Source organism: Enhydra lutris, unplaced genomic scaffold (genome assembly GCF_002288905.1).
Source record: "Enhydra lutris kenyoni isolate GAN:26980312 unplaced genomic scaffold, ASM228890v2 scaffoldscaffold39, whole genome shotgun sequence".
NCBI classification, from domain to species: domain Eukaryota; kingdom Metazoa; phylum Chordata; class Mammalia; order Carnivora; family Mustelidae; genus Enhydra; species Enhydra lutris.
Window position 1 is genome coordinate 17,120,452 of NW_019154123.1, and position 24,497 is coordinate 17,144,948.

A 24,497-nucleotide genomic window follows, 5' to 3' on the forward strand; every position below is an offset into this window, starting at 1 on the left:
GAGCTGGGGGAGGGGCGGAGGAATGAACAGGCTCCATCCCAGGACTCCAACGTTATGACCTGAACCGAAGTCAGACACTTAACCGACTGAGCCACCCAGGTTCGTCATTCTACTACCATAGGTTATAAACACCAACATTTAACAGGCTAAATTCTGAGCAAGCATCCTCCCACCACTTATAGCCCTGTGGGCAAGTGTCTGTTTCATATGGGGAGGAACTGAGTCTCGGCTGAGGAGGAGGTGGCCCGAGGGAGGGAGTCTCCATTCCCAAGGACTGCCTGACTCCAGAACACCACTCAGGGTGGTACATTTAATAAAATGCATTTGTTCCTGATTGCCTTGCATAATTCAAACCTAAAGTTCCCGTAGGAATACATTTGAAATAGGAGTTGCTTTTCAAACTTTTCCCATGAAGTGAGATTTCTGGCTATTTTCATTCGCACATGTTAGCATAGGACATGCCCATGCTGCACTGGTACCCAGCGCACAGGCCCAGATAGATGCCACTGATGTGGCTCCTGGGCCGAAGTCCTCCTCATCCCACCTCCTGACCCCAGGAAGAAGCCCTGAAGGTGGCTCAGCCCTAAGCACTTCCAGCTGCGGCTCTGACCCTGGCCAGAGTAAGGGAGACTGCTGTGCCTGATTGTCCAAACAGAATTTACACGGATGAAATAAGCAACAACACTAAAAAAAGTTAATTTTCCTGGTCTGTGGTTCCTCCCTGCAGGCTGAGAGGCCAGCTGTGGTCCCTGACCCCGTCCCCTTCAGTTCCCTCTCTGTGGAGTTTGGTTAAGAGAACTGAGGTCAAGGAGGGAATGGGCAGAGTGTTTCCCTCCCAGCAGGGAGGATCATGGTGGGCTGAACTCTGGCCAATGGACTATCCCTAAAAAGGAGCGGAGTGATTGCTTTTAGAGGCCCGCCCATCTCTGACCACCCTCTGTGGTGGCTGCTCTGTGCGGAGCAAATTCTGTTGGTATGTGGCTCACGCTATGGGCAGCCAATCCACCAACCCACAGTGTGTGATGCCTGGCAGGATGCCCTTCCCTCAGCTTGGCCCCAGTGCCCCAGGCTCCTTGCTGGTTTCATTAACCCAGTCCTCATGCTGCTGAGGAAGGGGTCTACAGTGAGCTTGGAATGGGGCTGTCTGGGATGGTAGCCAGCAATGTCCGACTCTCCTTCAGAGCTGGCCTCAAATCCCTTGTCTAGACTGAGGAGGGAAAAGAGCATGGCAGGACACCTAGATTTGGGTCTATCTTCCTCCTGGACCTACTTGAAGGATTCAGTCTCTACATAGTCCAAATAGATACAAGGCCACAAGACATTCATGAGAAAAGATGAGTTCACTGGTGATTTACATGGTAGTAGGGAAAAGATTCCCATGATCAGAACCCAACAGACATTTCATCATTAGACACCGCTACTCTGGCTCCATTCTTTTTCCATTCCAGCCTCCATAACAGAAGTCTCACAACCCATAAAGGAATCCCTTTGGGGCACCTGGGTGGTTTAGTAGGTTGAGCATCTGCCTTTGGCTCAGGTCGTGATCTTGGGGTCACATGGGATCAAGTCCCATGCGGGGCTCCTCACTCAATAGGGAGTCTGCTTCTCTTTCTCCCTCTGCCTACCCCCAGCTCATGTGTATATTCTTTCTCTCTCAAATAAATAAATAAAGTCTGAAAAAAAAAAGGGAATCCTTTTTATCATTTTAAGTGATTCAACTCTTGAACCTGACCTCTAGATATGACCAAAAAAAAAAAAAAAATACAAAAAAATCCAAGCCTGACATTTAAGTAAATAGGTAAAGAGGAATCAGAATCAGTTATTCCCTTAACACATCCTTTGGTGGCTCATTTATCCTCAGACATCTTTAGCTCCAATACAGTGGGCCAAGGATGAGCATTTGTGGACTGGGCCTACCACTGCTGCCCATCACAAAACCAATGCCACTTCTTACATCCTTCAAAACATGTACAAGTTTATCCCAAGCCAATAAACTATCATAAAATTAGCTCCAAAGCAGCATTGTTCCTGGGGTGCTGAGTGAATGCAAATGCAAAACCACTTTGTAAGGCTATTTCCCCAACACAGACCACACAAAATTTCTACACGGGAAAAAAATCCCACTGCAAATGATCCCACAGCCAAACATTATAAAACATATGGGAAATAATCCACCATGAACAAGAGCAAGCAAACACAAAACAAGGGAGGATTCGCATTCCCAAAACTTTAGCTAAGGGGAGCCAACTGAAAAAGACTATATAAAATAAATACGTTTAAAATAATTGAAGAGACCAGAGGAAAAATAGGAATCATAAGACAATATAAAAAAAATCATAAAATAGGGCAGAGATATTTGAAAAACTAACATAACTTTAGCAATTAACAAAATATATAGAGCCATTAAAATGTACAATGTAGAGTATGAGCTGAATCAGATCAAGAGAGCTGGAGGGAGACTAAGTGAGCAGGAAGACGTACATGAGGAAATCACCCAGGAGGCAACTTAGATGAATTAAGCACTCAAAACTGTGAAAGACAAGAGATCAGGAGGCCAGACATCAAAACATATTGTGTATAACACATTTTGTAACATATGCATTAATGTATTATATATAATATGCTATATATTATATACGTTTACATATATTTTCTATATTTTTATATCTAATACAGTATATGGATTTTTAGAGGAAAGAATGGAGAAAATAAGGTTATGCAATGTCAGGAACATTTTTGGCTGAGAGTTTTTCAGAACCAAAGGAAAACCTTAATTTTCAAAAGAAATAATAGCACATTGAACTTCTAAACAGGTAAGTAAAAATTAACCTATACTGAGACACTATATGGTAGACATGCAAGACCACAAAGAAGAGAGACAATCAAAGTCAACTGGAGAGAAAAAATGGAATTCCCAGAAAGGATGATGTTGAGACTGATGGAGAACTCCTAATACCAATAAGAGGAGCCAGAAGACAGAGGCATGTTACCTTCAAATCACTGAGAGGAAATAACTATGAATTTAAAACCCTGCTTGCAGCCAAACCATAACACAAGGACAAGGATAAAACCGACATTTTCAGACAGACTTAGCGATTTTCTCATTCATGGGCCCACCTGCAAGTAATGCTAACGAATATATTTCAGGAGAAAGGAAATTAAATCAACAAGTGTAGGTGAAATGCCAGAAGCAATTGTGAGCAAATAAACCAGTACACTTGTGGGTAAATACGTGTAAGTGCTGACTTATTTATAATTAACAGTGACTATAATAATAATGGGTACTAGGGGGAGGTTAAAGACAGGCAGAACGGAAGTACAGGTCAACAAAACATGGAAGATGGAAGAGGACAGTGAGTAGTAATACATCTCAGCACCCTTACTTTGTTCTGTTGGAGAATAAAGACATTCATCAGCTTTAGGGATTGTGAAGTCATAGGTCAGTGTTAAAATGTAAGGGCAAGGGTGAGGCATACTGTGTTCATGGACTGGCAGACTCCATAAACATGTCCAGTATCTCCAAATTGATCTTTGAATTTAATGCAATTCTAAATAAAAATTCCAGAAGCATTTTTTAAGGTAGAGACAAGCTGATGATAAAGTTTTTATGGGGAGGCAAATGAATAAGAATAGATAAAACAATTTTGAAAAAGAAGAAGAAAGTTGGAGTAACCATAGTACCCAATTTTAAGTCACAACTACGAAGTTGCAGTAATCATGACAGTGTGAGAGTGGGAAAGGACAGACACAGAGACTAATGGAAAAGAACAGAAAGTCTAGAAAAAGACCCACACGAGTATAATCAATTGATTTTTAATAATGATGTAAAAATATTAAGTGGAGAAAAGGTAGTCTTTTTTTTTTTTTTAGATTTTATTTATTTGAGAGAGAGAGCATAAGCAGAGGGGACACCAGGCAAGGGAGAAGCAGGCTCCTGCCTGAGTAGGGAGCCCAATGCAGGGCTTGATCCCAGGACCCTGGGATCATGACCTAAGCTAAAGGCGGACGCTTAACTGACTGAGCCACCCAGGCGCCTAACTGACTGAGCCACCCAGGTACCCCAAAAGATAATCTTTTTGGTGAATGATGCTAAAACAATTTAACATCCATATGCAATAAGAAGAAAAAGAATCTTATAGAAAATTAACTCAAATTAATCATAGATCTAAATGTAAGTGGGAAGCTATAAAACTTAAGGAAAAAAAAACATGTATAGGAGAAAATCTTCCTGACCTGGAACTAATCAAAGAGTTCTTAAATGTGTACCAAAAGCATGATCTATTAAAGAAAAAGGAATTATAAGTTGTATTTCATCAAAATGAAAAACTTTTGCTTTGCAAATGACAGTTTTAAAAGAATGTAAAAGATAAGATAAGACTTGGGAGAAAATATTTGCAAATCTTCTACCCAATAAAGAATTTGTATCCAGATTTATAAAGAACACTGAAATTGAGCAAGAAAACAGATAATCCAATTACAAAATGGACAGAAGGCTTGAACAGACACCTTCCCAAAGAGAACACATGCATGACAAATAAACACATGAAAAGATGTTCAACATCATAAACTTATATTTATAAAAGACACCCCCAGACACAAATATTTATAGCAGCTCTACTTGTGCTTGGTACAAACTGGAAACAATTCAAAAGTCTTTCAATGGATGAAAAGGTGAACTGTGGTATATCCATACAACAAAATACTATTCGGCAATAAAAATGAATGAACTACTGATACATGCACCAACTTCAGTGAATTTCAAAGGCCTATGGCCCAGGAAAGAATCCAGTCTCAAGATGTTACCTGCCTGATGTTGCCATTTCTATGTCATTCTCAAAGCTACAAAACCATAGTGATGGAAATGGGCTAGTGGTTAAGGTGCTTGGGGAGAGTGTGACCATGCAGGAATAGCATGATGGACGTGTTGGAGCGATGGAACTGTTCTGTTTTCTGATTGTGGTGGCTACCCAAATCTATAAATGTGTTCAAATTTATAGAACAGTGTGTCACGCCCCAAAAAACTCAATCTTACTAATAGCTTTTAAATATTTCAACATAAGGATAACTAATAATGTATAACTTCCAAACCTGTAGAAGAAAAAAAGATAAGGCTGAAGAAATAAGACATAGGGGTGCCTGGGTGGCTCAGTGGGTTAAGCCTCTGCCTTCGGCTTGGGTCATGATCTCAGGGTCCTGGGATCGAGCCCCGCATCAGGGTCTCTGCTCAGCGGGGAGTCTGTTTCCCCCTCTCTCTCTGCCTGCCTCTCTGCCTACTTGTGATCTCTCTTCCTGTCAAATAAATAAATAAAATCTTAAAAAAAAAAGAAATAAGACATAACACTAGAAGGAAGAAAAGTATACTGATATGCAGTGAGCTTAAGCACACCAACTGCTGGTGAGTGGCCACCTCCTGTAGGGGAGGAATTGGGGAGCCAAGAGGGAGTTAATGTCTTCTTTCTTTCTTTTTTTTTTAATTTTTAAAAATTTTTTTAACTTAAATTCAATTTAGTTAACATACAGTGTATTATTATTTTCAAGGTTAGAGTTTAATGGTTCATCAGTTGCATATAACACCCCATGCTCGTCACATCACACGCCCTCCTTAATACGCATCACCCAGTTACTCCATCCCCTACCCATCTCACCTCCAGCAACCTGCAGTTTGCTTCCTAGAGTTAAGAGTCTCTTAAGGTTTGCCTCCTTCTCTGTTTTTTTTTTTTTAAAGATTTATTTATTTACTTGACAGAGAGCGAGATCACAAGTAGGCAGAGAGGCAGGCAGAGAGAGAGAGGAGGAAGCAGGCTTCCCCCTGAGCAGAGAGCCCGATGCGGGGCTCGATCCCAGGACCCTGGGATCATGACCTGAGCCGAAGGCAGAGGCTTAACCCACTGAGCCACCCAGGCGCCCCTCCTTCTCTGTTTTTATCTTATTTTATTTTCCCTTCTCTTCCCCTATGTTCACCTGTTTTGTTTCTTAAATTCCACATATGAGTGAAATCATATAGTATATATCTTTCTCTGACTGACTTGTTTTGCTCAGCATAATGCCCTTGTCTCAGTTCTTTTTTAAAAAAGAGGTGTCTGGCAGCCTAAGTGTCCATGGACAGGTACCAGGTACATAAAATGTGCTGTAGCCATACAATGGCATATTATTCAGCCACAAAGAAATGAAGTTCTTGATACATGTTACAATACGGATGAACTTTGAAAACATGATGCAAAATGGAATAAGCTAGGTACAAAAGGACATATATTGTATGATTCCACTTACATGAAATATCTAGAATGGGCAAACTCACAGAAAGCAAATTAGAAATAACCAGATGCTGGGGAGAGAGAGGAGTGGAGAGTTACTGCTTAATGGGTACAGTATCTGTTTGGAATTGAAGAAAAAAAATTGGAAATAGCGGTGATAGTTGCAAAGTATTGTGAATATAATTAATGCCTCTGAATTTAAACTTCCTAGTTGAGATGGCAATTTTTATGTTTTCTTTTTAAGATTTTATTTATTTCAGACAGAGAGAGAGAGCATGAGTCGGGAGAAAGAGTAGAGGCAGAAGTGGACTCCTCACTGAGCAGTGAGCCCAACATGGGCTTATTCCCAAGACTCTAGGATCATGACCTGAACCAAAGGCAGATGCTTAACTGACTGAGCCACCCAGGTGTCCCAACATTTATGCTTTATATATACTATATATACTTTACCACAATTAAAAAATAACATGAGAGGGGCTCCTGGGTGACTTAGTTGGTTAAGCCTCTGACTCTTAATCTCAGTTTAGGTCTTGATCTCAGGGTCATGAGTTCAAGCCCTATGGTGTGAAGCCTACTTGAAAACACAGACACATACACACACACACACACACACACACACACACACACACACACCCCAAAACCATAATATACCAAAACCCTGGGCTGTATACCTTAAATGGGTGAGCTGTATGGTGTGTGAATTACGTCTCAATAAAGCTGTTAAAAGAAAAAAGTGGAAAGAAGAAAAGAGGCATCTGAAGGAAAACTGATAAATCTTAATGATCAGTATGTTTAAGTGTTTGTTGTATTATTTTCTTTACTTGGCTATATTTTGATTTTTTCATATTAAAAAATAAAATATTTTTTCAAAGAAAAGGGAACCCTTACCAGGCAATTTCATGTTACTTAATTCCTTGTTTATTACCTAGGTAAAATCCTTATACATGTCTCCCTACCACAGGGCATATCACTAAGAATCAGAGACTGTGTTACAAAAGGGGCTACTTGACTAAGAATCGGGAGACCTGGGTCTGTCTCTCCCTAACTGACTGGTGCCCTTGGGAAAGTTACTGAACAACTTTGAGTGCCAAGTTCTCATCTTAGACCTTTTCTCTCCCCTTCACAGGTGTCCAGGAGAATCAAATGAGATCACAGTTTAAGTGTATTGTAACCTAAAGAATGACGGACAAACATACAAATTTCAGGAAGTACTAAACACATGATTGAACATGCAGAAAATCCACAGATCTCATCGTGGGCAAAGCTTTGACCCTTTGCCAAGCCCATCACAGGCACTGCTCGAAAGCATCCCCACTTGCGTGCACCGGATCATTCCTTGCAGGAAGCAGAGGGAAGTATGAGGAATCACGGGGGAGGCAAGCCACCTGCTGTACGCTGTGACCTCAGCAAGTCAGGACTGCTCCAAAGCTCTGCATAATTCTGTACGTTTTCACTTTCAGGTGTGCTTTGGGGAGAAGCAAAACAATAAAAGCCAAGGACTCCTTCTGGTGGGAGAGGACAGCACAGCCCTAGAGTGGTACCCACTACCCCAGAAGCATCCCCACCAACTTTGGCGAGATGCCCACTCCTTCCTCATTCCCTTGAAGCAGGGGTTGGGGACCACTCACCAACGCTGGCCACAGTGTACTGGTAGGGCTCTGAGAGGAAGTGTGGGAGGGTGAGGACGAAAGCACCCAAAGCTAGGAGGAGACCCCCAATGCCGATCAGCCGTGGACGGTGCACCCGGCTGCCAAAGTAGCTGACGAAGATGATGAGGATGGCGTTGCTGATCTGCAGAGAGAGCAGAGGGGCCGAGTGAGGCCTGAGCCTTCGTGCCTACTCACACACAGAGAAGACTTGATTGTACCTGGCCCAGGAAAAACAGGGATGCAAGAGGCCACCTTGTGTCAGCCTCACTCAGAGAGCCCCACAGTGGGCCCAGGATATGCTGATTCAGCTCTCCCCTATTGTCAGAATCCCTTCCCAGCCTCAGCCTCTTGGACTAGACAAAGGAAAGTACCTAAGGACCATGAAAACCTCATAGCCTAAATCTCAACCATCTTAGGCCCAAACGTCTTGGGGCAAAGTCCCAGGAACCTTCCAGTTCCAGCTGGCTCCTAGGAATAGTACACACTGACTAAATGCCCTAGGGACACTGGCTGAGTAATCAGAAAAACCACCAAGCAACGTGTACTATCTCATTTCCTCATGCAACAACTCTCTTTTTGTGACAACAGTGGGACTCAGAATAGTGGGTAACTTGCCCTGGCTATGAGGTTAGGGACTGCCCGAGTTTAAAGCAGCCAGTCTTAACTGGACTGGTCTACTGCCTCTTGGAGAAGTGGGTTTCTGCCCCCACAGCTCTGCTACTGACCTGGCCCTGGCCCTCCTTGGGCTTACTTCCACTCCTGTCAGTGAGGGAGGAGGACTAAGACAACCCAAGCTCCTTCCCAGCTCTAAACATCAGTCACTCCACGTTCTTGGTGCTCCCTGGAATGTGTGGTCTCTGAGCCCCACCTGAGCCAGGGAAGAGAAGTGAAGGCTCGGCTTAAGGAGCAAAGTCTTAAATGATAAAACCGAGTGTGGGCAGATCTTCTGACTACAACTCCGTCCAAAGAGATGATCCTCTGGCCCAGAACGTAAGCTCCTCTGGACTGGAGGAGCCCTGAATGTCAGTACCCACAGCCCTGCCCCATTCACACCACGGTCTCCTTCTGGCTGGAAAAGCGGGTGCCCCTGTCTCAGGAAATAGGAGCCAGAGTCTTGGTATGTGGCTCTTGCCAAGATCACCAACTGGCCACATCTCAGTTTTCTTACTTGATCTCTCAGCACCATGTGATTCAGGGAACCATTCCTTCCTGAAACATTTCCTTCACTGAGTTTCCCAGATACCACCTTCTAGTTTTCTTCCCCTGGTGGTTCCTTCTCCCTTTTCTTGGCTGGTCTCTCCTTGCCTCCCTGAACTCTCAGCTCTCCCAACTCAGGCCCTGAACCTCCGCTCTTGTCTTGGTGAGCTCTTCTGGTCCCATGGCTTTCCATGTTCTGTGTGTGCTCCTAATTCTCATAGGCTTAGCACACCCAAACCTCATGCCTCCTCACCTACCTGAAAACCTGGGCTCCCACCCCAGTCCTCTTCATCTCCGTAAACGGCACCTGCATCCTACCAATGGCTCAACAAAACACCTGAGCGTCATCGCTGACGGCTCTTTCATCAGCCACATGCCGCCGTCAGCTAGCCCACTGAAGGGACCTTCAATGACCACCTGAAAGCTGCTTCTCTCCACCTCTCTCACTACCTCCTGGTCTGAGCCATTGCCGTCTCCTCCCTGAACTTCTCACAGCGGCCTCCTCCCTGGGCTCCCTGCCTCCACTCTTGCCTCCCTGCAGCCTATTCTCCACCCAGCAGCCAGAGTGGTCCTGCTGACACCTCATGCCACTTTCCCTCTGTTCAAACCCCAAAGAGTAAAGCCAAAATCTGCCCCAGAGCCTCCACAGCCCTACAGAGCCAGTTCTCCTCCCCCATGAAGGCTCTGATCTGCTCTCCTCCATCCCTCCCCTTCACTCCGCCCCAGCTGCTCTCTGCCTCCAGCTGCTCTCCTAGCTGCACACATGCACCCTCCTCAGGGCCTTTGTACTTGCTGCCCCTTTCTCTTACTTGTCCACAGGGCTCCTGGACATCGAACCTACTTTAGACCTATGCTCAGATGGAAACTTTTCATGAAGGGCTTCTCTGAAAAATGAGGGGGTGGCGGTGGATGAAATGGGTGAAGGTCCTCAAAAGGTACAAAATCCCAGTTATAAAAGAAGTAAGTACTGGGATGTGATGTCAAGCATGGTGACGACAGTTAATAACACTGTCCTCTTTATTTGAAAGTGGCCAAGAGAGTAGATCTTAAAAATTCTCAACAGAAGAAAAAAGAGTTGTAACTACAAGAGGTCCTGGATGTTAACTAGACTCATTGTGGAGATCATTTTGCAATATATACAAAGGTCCAATCGTTATGTTGTATACCTGAAACTAATACCATATTGAATGTCAATTATATCTCAATAAAAAGGAGGTAAGTATAACTTATCTTTATAATAATTAAATATCACTTATAATTTAAGTTCTATTTAAATATTTTTATAATTTAAATAGTTATTTCAAATATAGCCACCATTGCCCTCCATGACTTTATTTTTCTTCATGGCACTTGTTGTAGTCTGATCTACCAAGTTTTATTTATTTCTATAAACAAATGTTACATTTATCACTAGAATGATATATGAGCAGAGAGTTCTGTCTGTTCATTGCTGCCTCCCCGTGCCTAGAGCAGTATTTGACATATAGTTGGGGCTTTTGAAATATTTGTTGAATAAGTGAATGAATGAACAAATGATAGGCTTTTTCAAGAGGACACAGTTGCCCAGAAGACCCCTCCTTTGTCACCAAGAGTAAGATTGTTTATAAAACACACAGAAAGGGGGAGTGAAGGTATGTGTGGGGAGGGGAGTAACCCAGCCTGATCCAGGGGGTTGCTCCAGCCTCTGGCCAGATATCATTCTAGGAGATTCTGAAACGCATTCCTGGAAGCAAAGCATTATTCTTAAGCTTCTTAGATTTTATCTCCCCATGTTCTTATTTCTCTATCATTTTTTTAAGACATGACTGTGTCGGACTATACCAGCTAAGCTAACTGAAGCTGACTTTAAAAGGTCTGGGTGAGGGATGGCAGAGTGCCCCAAAGTGGGAGGAAGACCTGGGGCACCCAGGCCCTACCCATCTGGACTGGCCCTTCCAGCACTCCCAGGGCATGTGCTCGTTTCTCAGCGGGAAGTAGGACCTCCACAGCTGTTACGGCTGATGCTGGCTTAAGTCCTTGGTCTCCAAACTTTTCTTCAGCAGTGGAGTCCCTTTGCAAAAACAGTTTTAACGTAATATAACATAACATAGCATAACATAACATAACATAACATAACATAAACATAACATAACAAACATATATTATGCTATATGGTACAATGTAATATAATATGATATGACACAATATAATATATCATTTTATAGATATACGTGAAGCTGTTCCAGCTGAGGAGAGGAGGGCCTCTATAGTCCATGCCTCAGCCTCTCAGCCCCTCTACAACCCAAGCTCCATTGTAACACATCCATGCCCATCAGTGTCCCCAATCCAGGGGGCCCCAGGCAAACTGGTGGGAGGCATTAAGGATGGGGCCTCGAGGGCTCCCTCTGATTTTGTCTGCTCTGGCCTGGCCTTTAGCAGTGGGCAGGAGAAGCGGCCGCTTCACTGGGCAAGATGCCTGTGTCTTCTCCCATCAGCCAAGCTCCTCATCCTGCTGCTAGCCCTTTGTACCCAGCCCTCCTCTCCCCTTCACTCACCCATCAGCCTGGAAAGCTCTGAGACTGGGCAGCAGCTTGATTCTAATATGATACTGAGTAGCAGTGTGCTTAGAACACGGTGTTGAGAAGAGTCAGAACCTGGACTCAGCTGGAAAGACGACTGTGGTTGATTAGTGACACCTGCTAGGGATAGGACTTCAGTGACCCAAATGTCAGAGATTCTGTCTCTCCTCCATGAGTGAGGACGATGTGTGCCAGGGGCATTATTAAAGTCATAGGCCAGCCCAAGGAGGGGCAGTCCGTGGAGGGGTGCCAGGTCCCTGTGCTGTGATCCACGTTGTGCGGGAGCTGGCTGAGTGGCAGGAGCACAGCCTATGTGGAGGCATCACCAGGAAGCCGAGACACAGATGCACAGACAAAGACACACGTGTACACACACACACACATACACGCACACTAAAACACACATAGACAGGAAGCAGTGGCTCTGGGAGGGAGCTCAGAGGAGAGGGCTTGAGACCAGCAGGAGTGACTGATGGGCCACAGGGCTGCAGCTGGGCAAGTACCTGCATGTCCCAGGTGCAGAGACAACCCAAGTTGGGGGGTGCGTACAGAGATTCTGGCCATGTGTTTGCAGGAGAGGATTTGGGGCAGAGCAGGGCTGTGGACAAGGGAGTGAGGAGGACTGGTAGAAGCAGTGTGTTGGGGTTCAGAGGGGGGCCTTAGCATGGGGGCCATCAGCCAGACCTAGGCTCGGACGCTGGCTGCCCTGTATGTGTGGCTGTGGCCAGCCTCAATGGGGCAATCAGGCTTTAGCTGTAAGCTTCCTCATCTAGAACCATGGCTAGGCAGAGATGCCCCCACTCCTAGGACCTCGAGGGGGATCTGGCCCAGGGCAGGGGCTCCTGAGGGCACTGCTGTGTAGGCCATTGAGAGTGAAGGAGTAAAGGGCAAAGGAGCATTTCCAGCTGGGAGCAGGATTGGGGATGGGGAAATAGAAAGGGGCCAGCTAGAAGCACCTCCCACCTTTTTTTTAATGGCTCTGTCTTAGAAGCTGGCCTGGTGGAGGCCAGGCTTTAAATTACTACATCAACCTGAATTTTCACTAAGGGAAGATGGAATTCTGCTCTGGGAGGGAGAGGCCATGCCTCCACCCCAAAAGAGTGGGCCTTGTGGAAAGAGAAGAGAGAAGCCAGGCCAGGGAGACCCGTCGCTTCACATGGAACGACCAGCGTTGCAGCCACAACAGAGGGGGCTCTCCTCTGCCTCTTCCTCCCTGGTTTCCAGTGACTCCCAGCTGACCCTGCCCTCTGACCTCCCACTCTCAATCTCTGGGGCCACCCCATCTTCCTCTAACTCTGATATGCGGTCACTGAGGGACAGTGTGAAATCCCCATTGCCGGGACGTCACAGAGAGCTGACCTTGTTTGGAAGTCAAGGCCACTGCGGGGCTCTGGCTCCTGTGATCCTCCTAAGACAGGAGCTACGGGGCCCAGGGCTGCTTCTCCACCCACACGCCTAAGACTCATCTACCCTTGGACCATGGATGAGCAGAGGCCACATAACCTTGTGCCTGGTTACAGAACTCAATGAGATAGACGCAGAGTTGGGATGCAGACGGCCCAACATAGCCGGGACAAGCCACGGCACACACTCAGCCCCAGTGCCCGCATCTGTCGGGTGGGGCGAGGAGAGCACTTGCTCACAGGGCTGCAGTGACTGGGCCCCAGAGTCCGGCGCTGCCAGAGGCTCTTTGCTCAGTGCCCAGTGCAGGGAAACCTCAGGAAATGCAGCTGCCACCACACTGGCCCCATCTAGCAGTCCCTATTCCCCATGTGTACCTCCCAGCTCCCCGTTCCCCTGCCCCTCCCAGAGCCCCCAGCTGAACTCTGGATCGGGGTGGGGGTGCACAAGTGGGGTCTGAGGGACCAGAACCTCCTGCTTACCTCATTCAAGCTGGAAATGAGCCCCGAGGAGGAACTGGAGAGCCCGAAGCGCTTCTCGATGGTGGTGAGGCAGCTCTTGAAGTAGGCGCTGTAGAGGAGCTGGCAGAGCTGCAGGAGGCCGTGGCAGACCACGAACACCTGTGGGAGGAGACACGGGCTGCTGAGGCCTCCAGATAGCCAGCCCCGGCCACGACCTTGGCCTTCCACTGTGGGACCTCGGAGCAGGGAGGCTAGCAGTCTGGCCTGTTTCCTCAACTGTTACGTGGGAACACTCCCATCATGGGATGGTCTTGAGGGTGAAACAGTATCATGGTTACACCTGTGATTTATACCCCACTCCAAGGACTGGCTCAGTGCCGTCCACCATTCCCTTCATTCCTGCCATTCACATCCGGTCAGCATAAACGGCCCTGCAGGACCACGGTGCTGGAGAAGCACCCCCAAGGCAGGGCCCTGACTCACCAGCCCCACATCCAGGGCACTTAGCACTGGGGAGTGCCCTCACTGCACCACCGAGCCCAGCAGGCACTGCTTTGCCCTCCCTCCAGTGTCCTGGGAGGCCTGGAGGTGACTCTCCAGCCAGTGCAGCTCACTCCCAGGGGCACAACAAGCCCTGGGTCACATTGCTTCACTCCTCTTGACCTGTCCTCCATTCCCCTCTCCAGCATCAGCACCCATTCTCTGAGGCTCACCTCTAATTCACCGTGATGGCACAAACCACCTGGTTTGAATGGCTATCCCCCCGCCACTCCACCTCTCATCTGGGGTGTCTGTTGTTGTGCTTGCTTCTTTTGCATGGATGATAGGGGTCCCGGGAAGGCCCCAGGCCATTGTCCCTGCATCCCACCCCACCCCATAAGCCTGTCCCTGTGGGTCTGAGTGAATGTGAATGTGAGTTTTGGGTTGATGGGACAGATACACAGCTGCGAGGGTGGACAGCAGTTTGTAGCATCTGGAGTTGGCTCCAGGCTGAGCTCTGGGATTTCCTGGGTTCTCGGCTGGTGTGCTGGGCCAAAGCAAGCTCAGAGCCAGGAGCCCCACATCCCTGAGCTCCCCTGTGAGGTGCCCCTTTCTGGAGACTGCACTTTTCCTTCAGGGAAGGGTGGGGTGCCCTTACGTTTCATGGCCTGCCAAAGTTCTTCTCTTAATTGAAGGCCTGGCATCTTAGCACAGCTATTGGGGCTCCACCTTCATTTCCGTTTCCTTGCACAGCTGAGCCCACCCCGTGTGCAGGGGCCTCTCTCCAGGCTGTGGGATCAGAGCTGACTTTCCCTCTCCTACCTGCCAGGGCAGAGCCTTTGTGAGGTCAGCCTGGGGCTTCTGACAGGGCCCGGCACTGGCTGCCTGCCCATGCATCAGGCTCATGGTTTCCAAACCCAAGGAGGCCGTTACACCCACAAAACCACATGCCTCTCCCGACTGCCTCCTGCCTGAGCCCGCGGCCACCTAGCTCCTCACCAGGGACAGAAGGAAGCCTGCCCATCTGCAGGGGGAGGGAGCACTCCCTCCCTGCCTCCCTAGGGAGACTTTGCTCTGCTTCCCCTCATGTATTGGCATTCTTGAGATTTTATGATAAAGGTGTTTTTGAAAACTAGTCCCCTGTCTTTTACAAATGGGGAAACTGAAGTCCAGAGAAGGGGATCCCACGTGCCTGCCCAGCATCCTGCACACAGTCGGCCCTCTGGGCTTACAGGCCAGGCACTGGAGATGCCTGGGGTGGACCAGTCTGGGGCTGCCTCTCCCTCCATCGAGCTCCCTTAGCCAGTTCCCGCCCTCTTGGGCCCCAGATTTCCCTGTGAGGTAATTGGGCTAAATTGGTGGCTCTTAACTCAGTTTTGATCCATAACCACCTGGTGGGAGGTGGTGGTGTCTTTGAAATCTAGAAGTCAGGCCCAACCGCAGGCCTCCTGAATCAAAATTGGGGGATTTCTCCCCTGATTTCTCCCCGGCGCCTCTCCTACTGGCCCTGTGCTATGCGAGCAGGTCCTGCCTCATCCCCAACCCACCTCTCTCCCTGGATTACTGCAGCCATCTCTCATTGGCATCCTGACTGCTCCCTTAAAACCCTGCATCCCACCACCCCAGAGACAGCTTTCTCAAACTCAAATGCAAGCAGGCTGTCCCTCAAGTAACATTGTTCACTGCCCCCTGCCCCCATTCCCTATAAGATAAAAACCCATGCCTTTGGTACAGTATTGAAGATGCTACAGATCCTAGACCTTGTCTGTCTCTGGCTCCATGCCTTGCTGTAGCTGTGTTTCATGAAGACTGTCTACACCTGTATTTCCTGTCCTACATGCATCTCTTCCAGTGTGACAATGACATTCCTTCATCAAGAGGTGGGGTCTCTGTTCCCTCGCCTTCAATCAGGGCTGATCTTAGTTGCCTGCTTCTAATGAAGAGAATGAAGCAGAAGTGACGCTGTGTGACCTCTGAAGCTAAGTCCTGATAGAGGATCCATGTGGCTCCATCTCTCTTGGGACCGTTAGAAGCCAGACATCACATCGTAAGGAAGCCCGGTCTCCCCTGCTGGTGGAGCAGTCACATGTCGCTGTTCCCGCCAACTCCAGCTAAAGTTTCGGTCTGCAACCAGCATCTGCTGAGAGACGTGTTACTGAAAGAGTCTCCAGAGGATTCCTGCCCCAGCCTTCATGCCAAGTGGAGCAGAAATGAGCTATCCCACCAAGCTTATGTAGACGACAGATGTGTGAACAAACAATGCTGTCATTGTTGGAAGCACTAAGTTTTGGGTCGCTGTGTAATGCAGCACTAGATGCTTGCAACACCTGCTGTCACACACCTTGCCCTTCAAACTTCATCAAGGTCATACGACTCAAGTTCCCCACAGCACACAGTCATTGTCTGTGTCTTTGCTCCCTATCTGGACAGAATTATCTTCCCCTTCTTGGTCTGGATAGTTACGTCTTCTTGGCTTGTTTTGCCCAGCATGGGGCTCAGTCATGAGTCTAGTTCAAAGTCGGTTCTAAAAATCCCAGTACACCATTGCTGCAGAAGCCTCTTGCTGGCTTGGCTCATGGTTGGCATTAGAAGGAGCATCTGGCAGGAGTGAGGGCTGTCATAACGGCCTGGGAAAGAGTACGAGGTCGGACCAAAGGATGGCCGTGGGGATGTAGGGAGAGAGCTGCAGAGGTTGAATGGACAAGTCTCTCACCAATTCAAGGTGAAAGAAAAGGGGCAGAGTTTCCAGCCTCAGGGCCAGGAATGGGGCAAGGCCATTCCTGAGACAGGGGCCCCAGGTGGAGGGGTGTATGCGGAGAGGGAGGGCAGCAAGTTCAGTTTTTGAACACCTGAGTTTCTGAGCATGAAGCTCAGAAAAGACCAGTCTCCCTCTAACTAAATTAGTAATGAATTAACAGGAGTGACTAACCTCTAACCAAATTCCCCAGCAGTGTCATGAGAAGAAGGTAAGGACAATGGGAGAAAAAAATCTGTCTCAGGTCTTTTCTGAAAGGTGTGCCTTGGGTCTTTCCAGAAAATGCAGAAATCCCCCATTTTCTACCCCCTGATATGAGGTGGGAGACCCACTTAGAGCCAGTCAGCACCTTTCCACGTCTTATGCCCCTCACAGGTCCATCACCAGCTTCTGGCCACTGCAGCTCTGTCAGGTCTGGGTGCGTTCTGGGTGTCTTGGCAGAAAGGCTGGTGTACAGGTGGGCCCTTCATTCCAGTGGCTTCAGCAGATGGAGAGGAATGAGAAGATATATGGCCACCAGGGAGAAGATGCCAGCAAGGAGAAGAAGTGGATGGATGGTCCTTGCAGAGCATTCTGGCCAGGGCCACTCAAGGTCACAACCATCTGGGACCACTTACTGAGCTGACGTGGACTGGACCCTGGGGCCATCATCCAGGTTGCTTGACCTTACCAAGAACCCATTCCATGGCCAGCATGAGATGAAGCAACAAACTGTCAACACTTGCAAGAGAAATAGAACATGGGTTTTAAGTCTCTGGGGACGCACTGGTGGGAGGCGTGTCGCACAGAGGAGGGATACTCAGTAACTGGAGACTTCTTCCACTCTCCTCACTTGCCAAGTAACTGAGCCTCTCTGTTGCTGCCGGAGAAGTCTAGAGCCGAATTTCCCACAAGGTGCCACGCAGAACACCCCTCACTCGAGATGCTTGAAGTTGAGAGTATTCCCAGGAGAAAAAAGTTTGGAGAATTTTGCTTACGATCATCCTGCCTCATGAATATTTACAATTCATATTAGCATATTAAAGACTTTGAGAAAGTCAAGAACTGCTTAACTGCTTTATCCAAATTTCTCCATACTTCTCCAACCATGGAGACCCCCTCACCCAACATACACTTCTAAAAAGTATACTTAACAGATAGTAGCACCTTGCAAAATATACTTTGAGGGAGATTCCATGTCACTTTTAGAAAGCAGCTTACTGGTAGAATCAGCCCTGTGACTTCTTCACAAAATGAAAATAAAATAAAGATGTGTTACATGGCCCTATCATCTTTCATAAAATAGCGCACCATGATTTCCTATCCTCTCACTCTACTTTTTTTCTTTCTCGTGGCACTTCCGGCTTCCTAAAATTATATCATTCTCACTTACTGGCATGTCCCCCCACCAGATAGAGACTGCAGGGAAGAAAGATGATGAATGGTTTTTAGCGTGCTACTTCCCCATTGCCTGGAACAGTGCCTGGTCCGCAGCTGGGGCTCAGTTGTCAAGTGAATGAATGTGTCTTTAAATGCGCTAACTCATGATTCCTTGCTCCAGAAACTCGTCCGTCAGAGTAGCCATTCAGGAAGCTTGAAGGAAGCCATGCAGGTTCGTTGTAATGGTCTGTCCTCTGTCATATATGAACCCCTCCTTCAGAGCTGCCTTAGGTCAGTCCTCAGGCTATAAAGGTCACCAGGCACAAAGAAGCATGTGTCCCCTCTGCTGCCCCATTCGTTTACTGGGCTCAATGCTAAATCATTATTGGGTGTTTCTAAACTCAAACTAAAAAGTTCAACAATGAAGGAGCTTTCTAGGGTGGTAGAAATAGTTTATGTTTTGATTGTGGCCGTATTTATGCAGGTATTTACATTATCAAATCTCATCAATCATTTAAAATCTGAGCTCTTATTAGATGTACACTATATTTCAATAGAGTTGGTTTAAGGAAAAATTAATTTTTAAATAGACTTGCAACCTTGAAAGCATTCAAAATAATGTTCTGAGGCTTTGAAGGGAATTTCACAATTTTGTTTTTTCTTTTTTTTTAGAGGGGCAGGGAGGGGCACAGAGAGAGAGAGAGAGAATCTTAAGCAGGTTCCACACCCAGTGAAGAGCCCGATGTGAGCCTCAATCCGAGGACACTGAGGTCATGATCTGAGCTGAAATCAAGAGTTGGACGCTTAACCAGCTGAGTCATCCAGGCATCCCATTTCATTTTTTAATATTATGAGCATTGGCAGTGTCATTGGAATACATGTATTTATTCAAGGAGCCCACTTTGAAGGGGGAGAACCCATGTACAGGGCAAACTCTGCGTGGGTGCCAGTATAAACAGCTAGGTTTCCATGTATGTAAAACTGTGCACATCTTTAGACACATCTTGTAGAAGGAAGCTCAAGGAGAAGGCTAACATGAGGGAATGTTCCCAAATCTTCACACCCACAGCTCCATTCCTCCCACAGCACTAACAAACATGAAGAGGACGCCTGGAGAGGAGACTGGGGTGGTCATGCAGATCTTTCTTCTAATGAAGAGAAATCTTTTGCTACCTGTGTCCAAGAGCTACAAAAGGCTGATGAGCAGCTGTGATGGCAAGTGGAGGTTCAGACTGGGGTCCTGGTCAAGCTTCTGGATGTAAGGAATAAAGCCATAAAGAGTGAACCATAAGGATACTATAAGGACAAGGAGGGAAATCTTTGTAGCTCAGGACGCATGGGAAATGGTCAAAGTGCAGCCAAGATGGGGTGTCCTTGACTCTACCTGTTCATCACCCTCTTTTTCAACCTAAGCGTTAGGATGACAATCTGAGGCATCCACTCATGATTACAGAGACCCTGGGCAGAAGTTCTGAAATGCAAACCCCATGAGGTTGCTACCTGTTTGATCACTGACTCTGCTGTGAACCACTTCTGATTTTGTCCACACATATCCTGGGGAAGGCAAAACTCCAAAAAATTCACCGAGCCTGAGGTCCACTAGGATGTGATGTCTCTGAGATAATTTGGTATATGAGGGAGCCTAGGAGTGGGAAGAAAACCCTTCGGGGGGGTGGGGGGACTGACCAAGACATAGGCTGTGACTGCCCAGTTGGAACAACTGCTTCATTCTACCAGTGGTTGCTGTCGGCAATCCCAACAGAGCTATTCTTCAGAAAGAAGGAAGGAGGGAAGGAGGGAGGAAAGGAGGGAGGGAGGGAAAGAGGGGAAGGAGGGAGAGAGAGAGAAGAAAGAGAAAAGAAGAGCACAGTAAGACCTTATTCTCACTTTCCCCAGCAATTTGGGGAGAGGTCAGGGGTGCACTGAAGGCCCCTCTCCAGCTCTCTGAGAGAGGGAGGAAGCAGACCCCACAGTACTGCTTGCTTTCATCCCTCCAACCTCCGGGAGTCAAAATCTGGCTGCAGTGTCCTTTCTGTTGTCCTTGTCCCTAGGCTGGAGCTGAGCGTACCCCAGACAGGCTCACACATCTGGTGGGAAGCACCAGATCTGCACAGCCATGCTGACAACCCGAGGGGGTCTGAGCGACACCTGGCCTTTGGAAACCCTTTTTCATAGTCAACTGGAATCCCTCCTATGTAATCACAACTCCACTTCCATCTCTTTTCTCTTTTTCATCTTTCCCCTTTATCCTGAATCAATGTATCACACACATATGTTTAAAAAAAAAAAAATCAAGTAACATTGAAGGGCTTAGAACACCGAGGCCCTGGCCTGCACTCAGCTCTAGCCCACCACCCGTGCTGCAGGTCGGGGACAGCCACCTCTGGGGTCAGGTTTTCTGTGCATTACACCCATGCATATCAAAATAACACGCTTGTTCTGCAGTTTCCTGATTTGCCACTGTAGACTGCCTGCCATTAGAGGAGAGGATTCAACTCCCTCGCTCTTGCGTCTCCCATCCTTCCCCCTCCTCCTCCCAACTTGTAATCGTTCTCTGCATTTGTGTGTTAATATTGGATCATTTCACTCTGTGGCAAGCCAGCTGGGAGTCCGAAGGAGCAGGGCTTCCCTGCTCAGCACACACCCATCCTAGCTGATGGTTCCTCAGCTCATGGAGAACGTTGTTTGTGCTTTCCAGGGGTCAAAGGATGCTCTATATTGCCCCCTTGGGGTTCAGCCCCACTTCTCATTTCTGTCTCTGCAACACCTTCTCGTTCTAAGTCTGTTGCTCTCTAGGGCTGTGCCCAGTCCAAGGGCTCCCCACACTGTAGGCCCCATGCATGCACCTGGAAACGGTCCTTCCTTGGTCCATTGACATTCCCAACCATCTCCATATTGCTGAAATTATTGCAACTGTTCAGCTACTCATAATCTCTTTCCCTTTTCCCTCTTTTTTCTGTTACTGGCTTTCACCATTCTTTCATTCTTTATTCTCATTATAATGAGAATGATGGAATTGAGGGAAGACAAACATGTGCCCAGTCTGCCATCTTGAATCATAAACCCAATGTCTTTCTTGATGCTAATCTAGCAAACAAATTGATAATTCTGTGCCCACTTTTCCAATGGGGAAAAAAAGCAGTATACACTTGTCAGTGGACTAAACAGTCAAAGCAAAATGTGTACCCATGTCTTTCTCTACAACTCTCCCCCACACCTCCCTGTTACATTCATGCATTCTGCTACCTCATTTATTTGACCACAGTCTTCCAGAGTGGTTGGAGTGCCTCCAACAGAAGGCACATGGCCAGAGAGTGGTGCTGGCTCTGGGTGTCTGCCCAGCTCCACTGGTATTTGTGTCTTTCAGTGTCTCTACCCTCATGGCCCATTGTCAGTCCCGGCTGGCAGTTCACCACATGGGTAAGGCCTAGGAGGTGAGGCTCTGGGCAAAAGAGGCCATGGTGCAAATGGGGATGAAGAAGGCAACTCAGAAAGGATAACTCCTAGCTGTTGCCCAGTGACCTCAGAGACAAGTAGGCCTCTCAAAGGGGAGACAGGTCTCTGGGAGGGCTCCTCTGAGGCCCACCTGAGAGGTTCCTCAGAGCTGGATGGGAAACAGGTATCCTTTTCCTTGTCCGCCAAAAGAAAAAGAAGGGAGCCAAGCAAGGACTCAGATGTGAAAAGCCTTCACCAGTTGGCCTCTTTACCCCTCCTGTACCTTTTGCAGGGTGTGACTTTAGATCCAAACCATGGCCCCATGGCCCCAAAGGGAAATGTCTCTTTCAAGAAGTGATTCAGGAAATCAAATATTTTCCCATGCAGGAAGACTGTCTGAACAAGATAAAGTTCAGAGATTCAAAATAGCCAGTCTTGGGTCAAAGTTGATGGTATTCATAGCGGCGATAATAAAAGGTATCTTTAGTGTTATTATGAACTAGAAAAATGCCTTTGATATGACCCTTCCAAGGGTCCTGGGAGCCCTTGGAAGTCTAAAAATCAGGATAATCTAAAAAGAAAAACATGATTTCCACTACTGCTTCCTTGTTCCTTAAGAGGGAAGTAGCCAGGCTGGAGAGTTGCAACTGGGAACCAAGGGGAGGCCGGTCAAGCCAGGCCCCTGATGGGTCTCTCCAGCGCCCCCTTGGCAGCCTCTACTATCCACACCGTGGCCTTACTGTATAGCAGGGTTCTCCTCCTATTACTGAGAAAGTCCCCTCTCCGAGGCCTGTGAGAGCTGCTTCAGGGAGGATGGAGGCTCAGTGGAGGCCAGGAGGCCACAGGAACTCACAGCTGGCACGGAGGAGCATCACACCCAAGTGGGCTCTCTCCCACTTTCATTTTGCCCAGGGGGTCCTGGCCAAGGCACCTCTTGGAGCCGGGTCCCCACCGAATTGAATTAGGTGAGATCTTTCGGTCATTTTTTTAGTTTAGTCTACTCAGCTTAGATAAAAATCTCACCTGAAGGCCTCTGTGTAAGAATGAAATTAGGATGGACACTGAAAGTCCCAACCTGCATAATTCCTTTAGTTTTTGTTATTATTTTTATGTTTTTGTATTTAATATTATTTTGAGCTAGAAAAGGCCTTTGATAAGCCAGAGTCCTGGGGGGGGGGGTGGTCCTTGCAGGTATATAGACCAGAACCATCTGTAAAAACATACAGCTTCCATTGGGGTGTCCTTGTCTGAGGGGACGCCAGGCACAGAAAAGGGAGGTACAAGAGCTCTCTAGCTCCTAACCCCGGTGATCCTCGAATACTTCGGGCCGCGGTTGTTTTGCTTAGGTTTTCTCCTGTCTGACACTTGGCTCCAGGGAGGGAAAAGGCAGATGGCTGGGCTGATTTGGTATCATTTGTGAGGGAAGATAAAATGAAGAAGAGAGAGTGAGAGATGGCCTGGGATGATGGGAACCTGAAGTCTGGGCTTTAGAAATCATGGATTAAAAAGAAAATTCTGGTAGAGATGAAACATGAGCACATGAGACTAAATGAACTTATCAGATTAGCTAGGAACATGGTGCTCAAGGGTTCTCAGAAAAACCAAAACTTTGAAACAAACCTATCATTGATATTTATGTGAATCCGTGTCCAAATTCTTCTGCAGAAATTCCCGAAATTATTTACTTATATTTTAAGTCAGAAAAGCTTTCCTTCGTGGAGTACAAGTGTCATTTGTGTTTTCCAGAATCTGGCACAAGAGTAATTTGTTAGAGTGAAACAAGGCACCGTTAGGGAAATTGCTTTGAATTCACGTATGACAGGAAAAGAACATTCAAACTGTATTAATATGGAGACTTCAACCTATTTTATATTCTTCCTATACTTTGTAGTAAAAAGACAGGTTGTTACTATTTTCCCCTCACTTCCCTGAAGGAGGGGGAGCTAGTTTTTCAGAAAGAGAGAAAGGGGGGACTGGAGATATGGTATCCAAAGAGTTTAGGACACTGTAGCTGATCCCCAGGAAGCTGGTCGGGAGGAAGGCTGGCTTGCGGCTCTGGGGAAGCACCAAGGGATATTTTCTTCACATCACCTTGTCTGTTTACTTATTTTGTCTTCCCCTGTGTGTCAGTCTTGGTCACCCCGTATCTTCTGCATCTGGCTATCTGGCACATAATAAATGTCCAGTCAATATTTGCTGCGTTCTGTTCATCCCTATACTACCCTGAGAGGCAAGCAGGATTCCTTTCATTTATGGATGAGGAAACGGAGCTTCAGTGAAGCTTACAGAATTGTCTCATGTCACACACCTGGTAAATGGTAGCAGCCAGCTGACACCAAATCAGGCCGTCATCCTGCTCCACTGAGCTGCCCAATCTTATGAGAGAATTTGGGGGAAGAAGGCATCCCTAAAATTGTTTTTATCACGATTGGTTATCGGGGCACCTGGGTGTCTCAGTCGGTTAGGCGTCAAACTACTGGTTTCAGCTCAGGTCATGACCTCAGGGTTGTGAGACGAAGCCCTGAGTGGCATCAGGCTCTCTGTTCAGTAGGGAGTCTGACTGGGATTCTCTTCCTCTGCCCCTCCCCCACACGTGTATACGTGCTCTCTCTCTCTAATAAATAAATAAATCTTAAAAAAAAAAAAAAAAGATTGCTGGCTATGTAATTGCCAATCCAATGGCCTCCAGAGGTGGCTTACCTAAGTTCTGCAGTGTTCGACACATTTGTTCCCCTCACCTTTGTCATGTCACCCGCCATCTCAGTGCTCTTGCTCTGTCTGACTGTCTCTTCTTAGAAAGCCCTTTTCTGGCTTCCCAGATAATGAGGGTGGCAGCTGGGCTCTGTCCTCAGCCCCTTTGCCCATCTCCCTATACAGGCTGGCACTGGGCACCCCACTCACCCCCTGCAGGGCCACCCTGGAGGCCCACTGATGCCCCCTGGCACAGC

General features: G+C 47.3%; 1 protein-coding gene across 1 annotated transcript in view; it reads right to left on the minus strand.

Annotated features, from left to right (window-relative positions):
* LOC111155157 (solute carrier organic anion transporter family member 2A1) overlaps nucleotides 1-24,497 on the minus strand; it is a 79,833-nt gene that overhangs the window by 30,152 nt on the left and 25,184 nt on the right. The window contains exons 2-3 of the mRNA XM_022515234.1: nucleotides 13,542-13,679; nucleotides 7,883-8,045 (exon numbers count right to left, since the gene is read on the minus strand). Coding sequence (XP_022370942.1) covers nucleotides 7,883-8,045; nucleotides 13,542-13,679 — 301 coding nt within the window. The remainder of the gene's footprint in view (nucleotides 1-7,882; nucleotides 8,046-13,541; nucleotides 13,680-24,497) is intronic.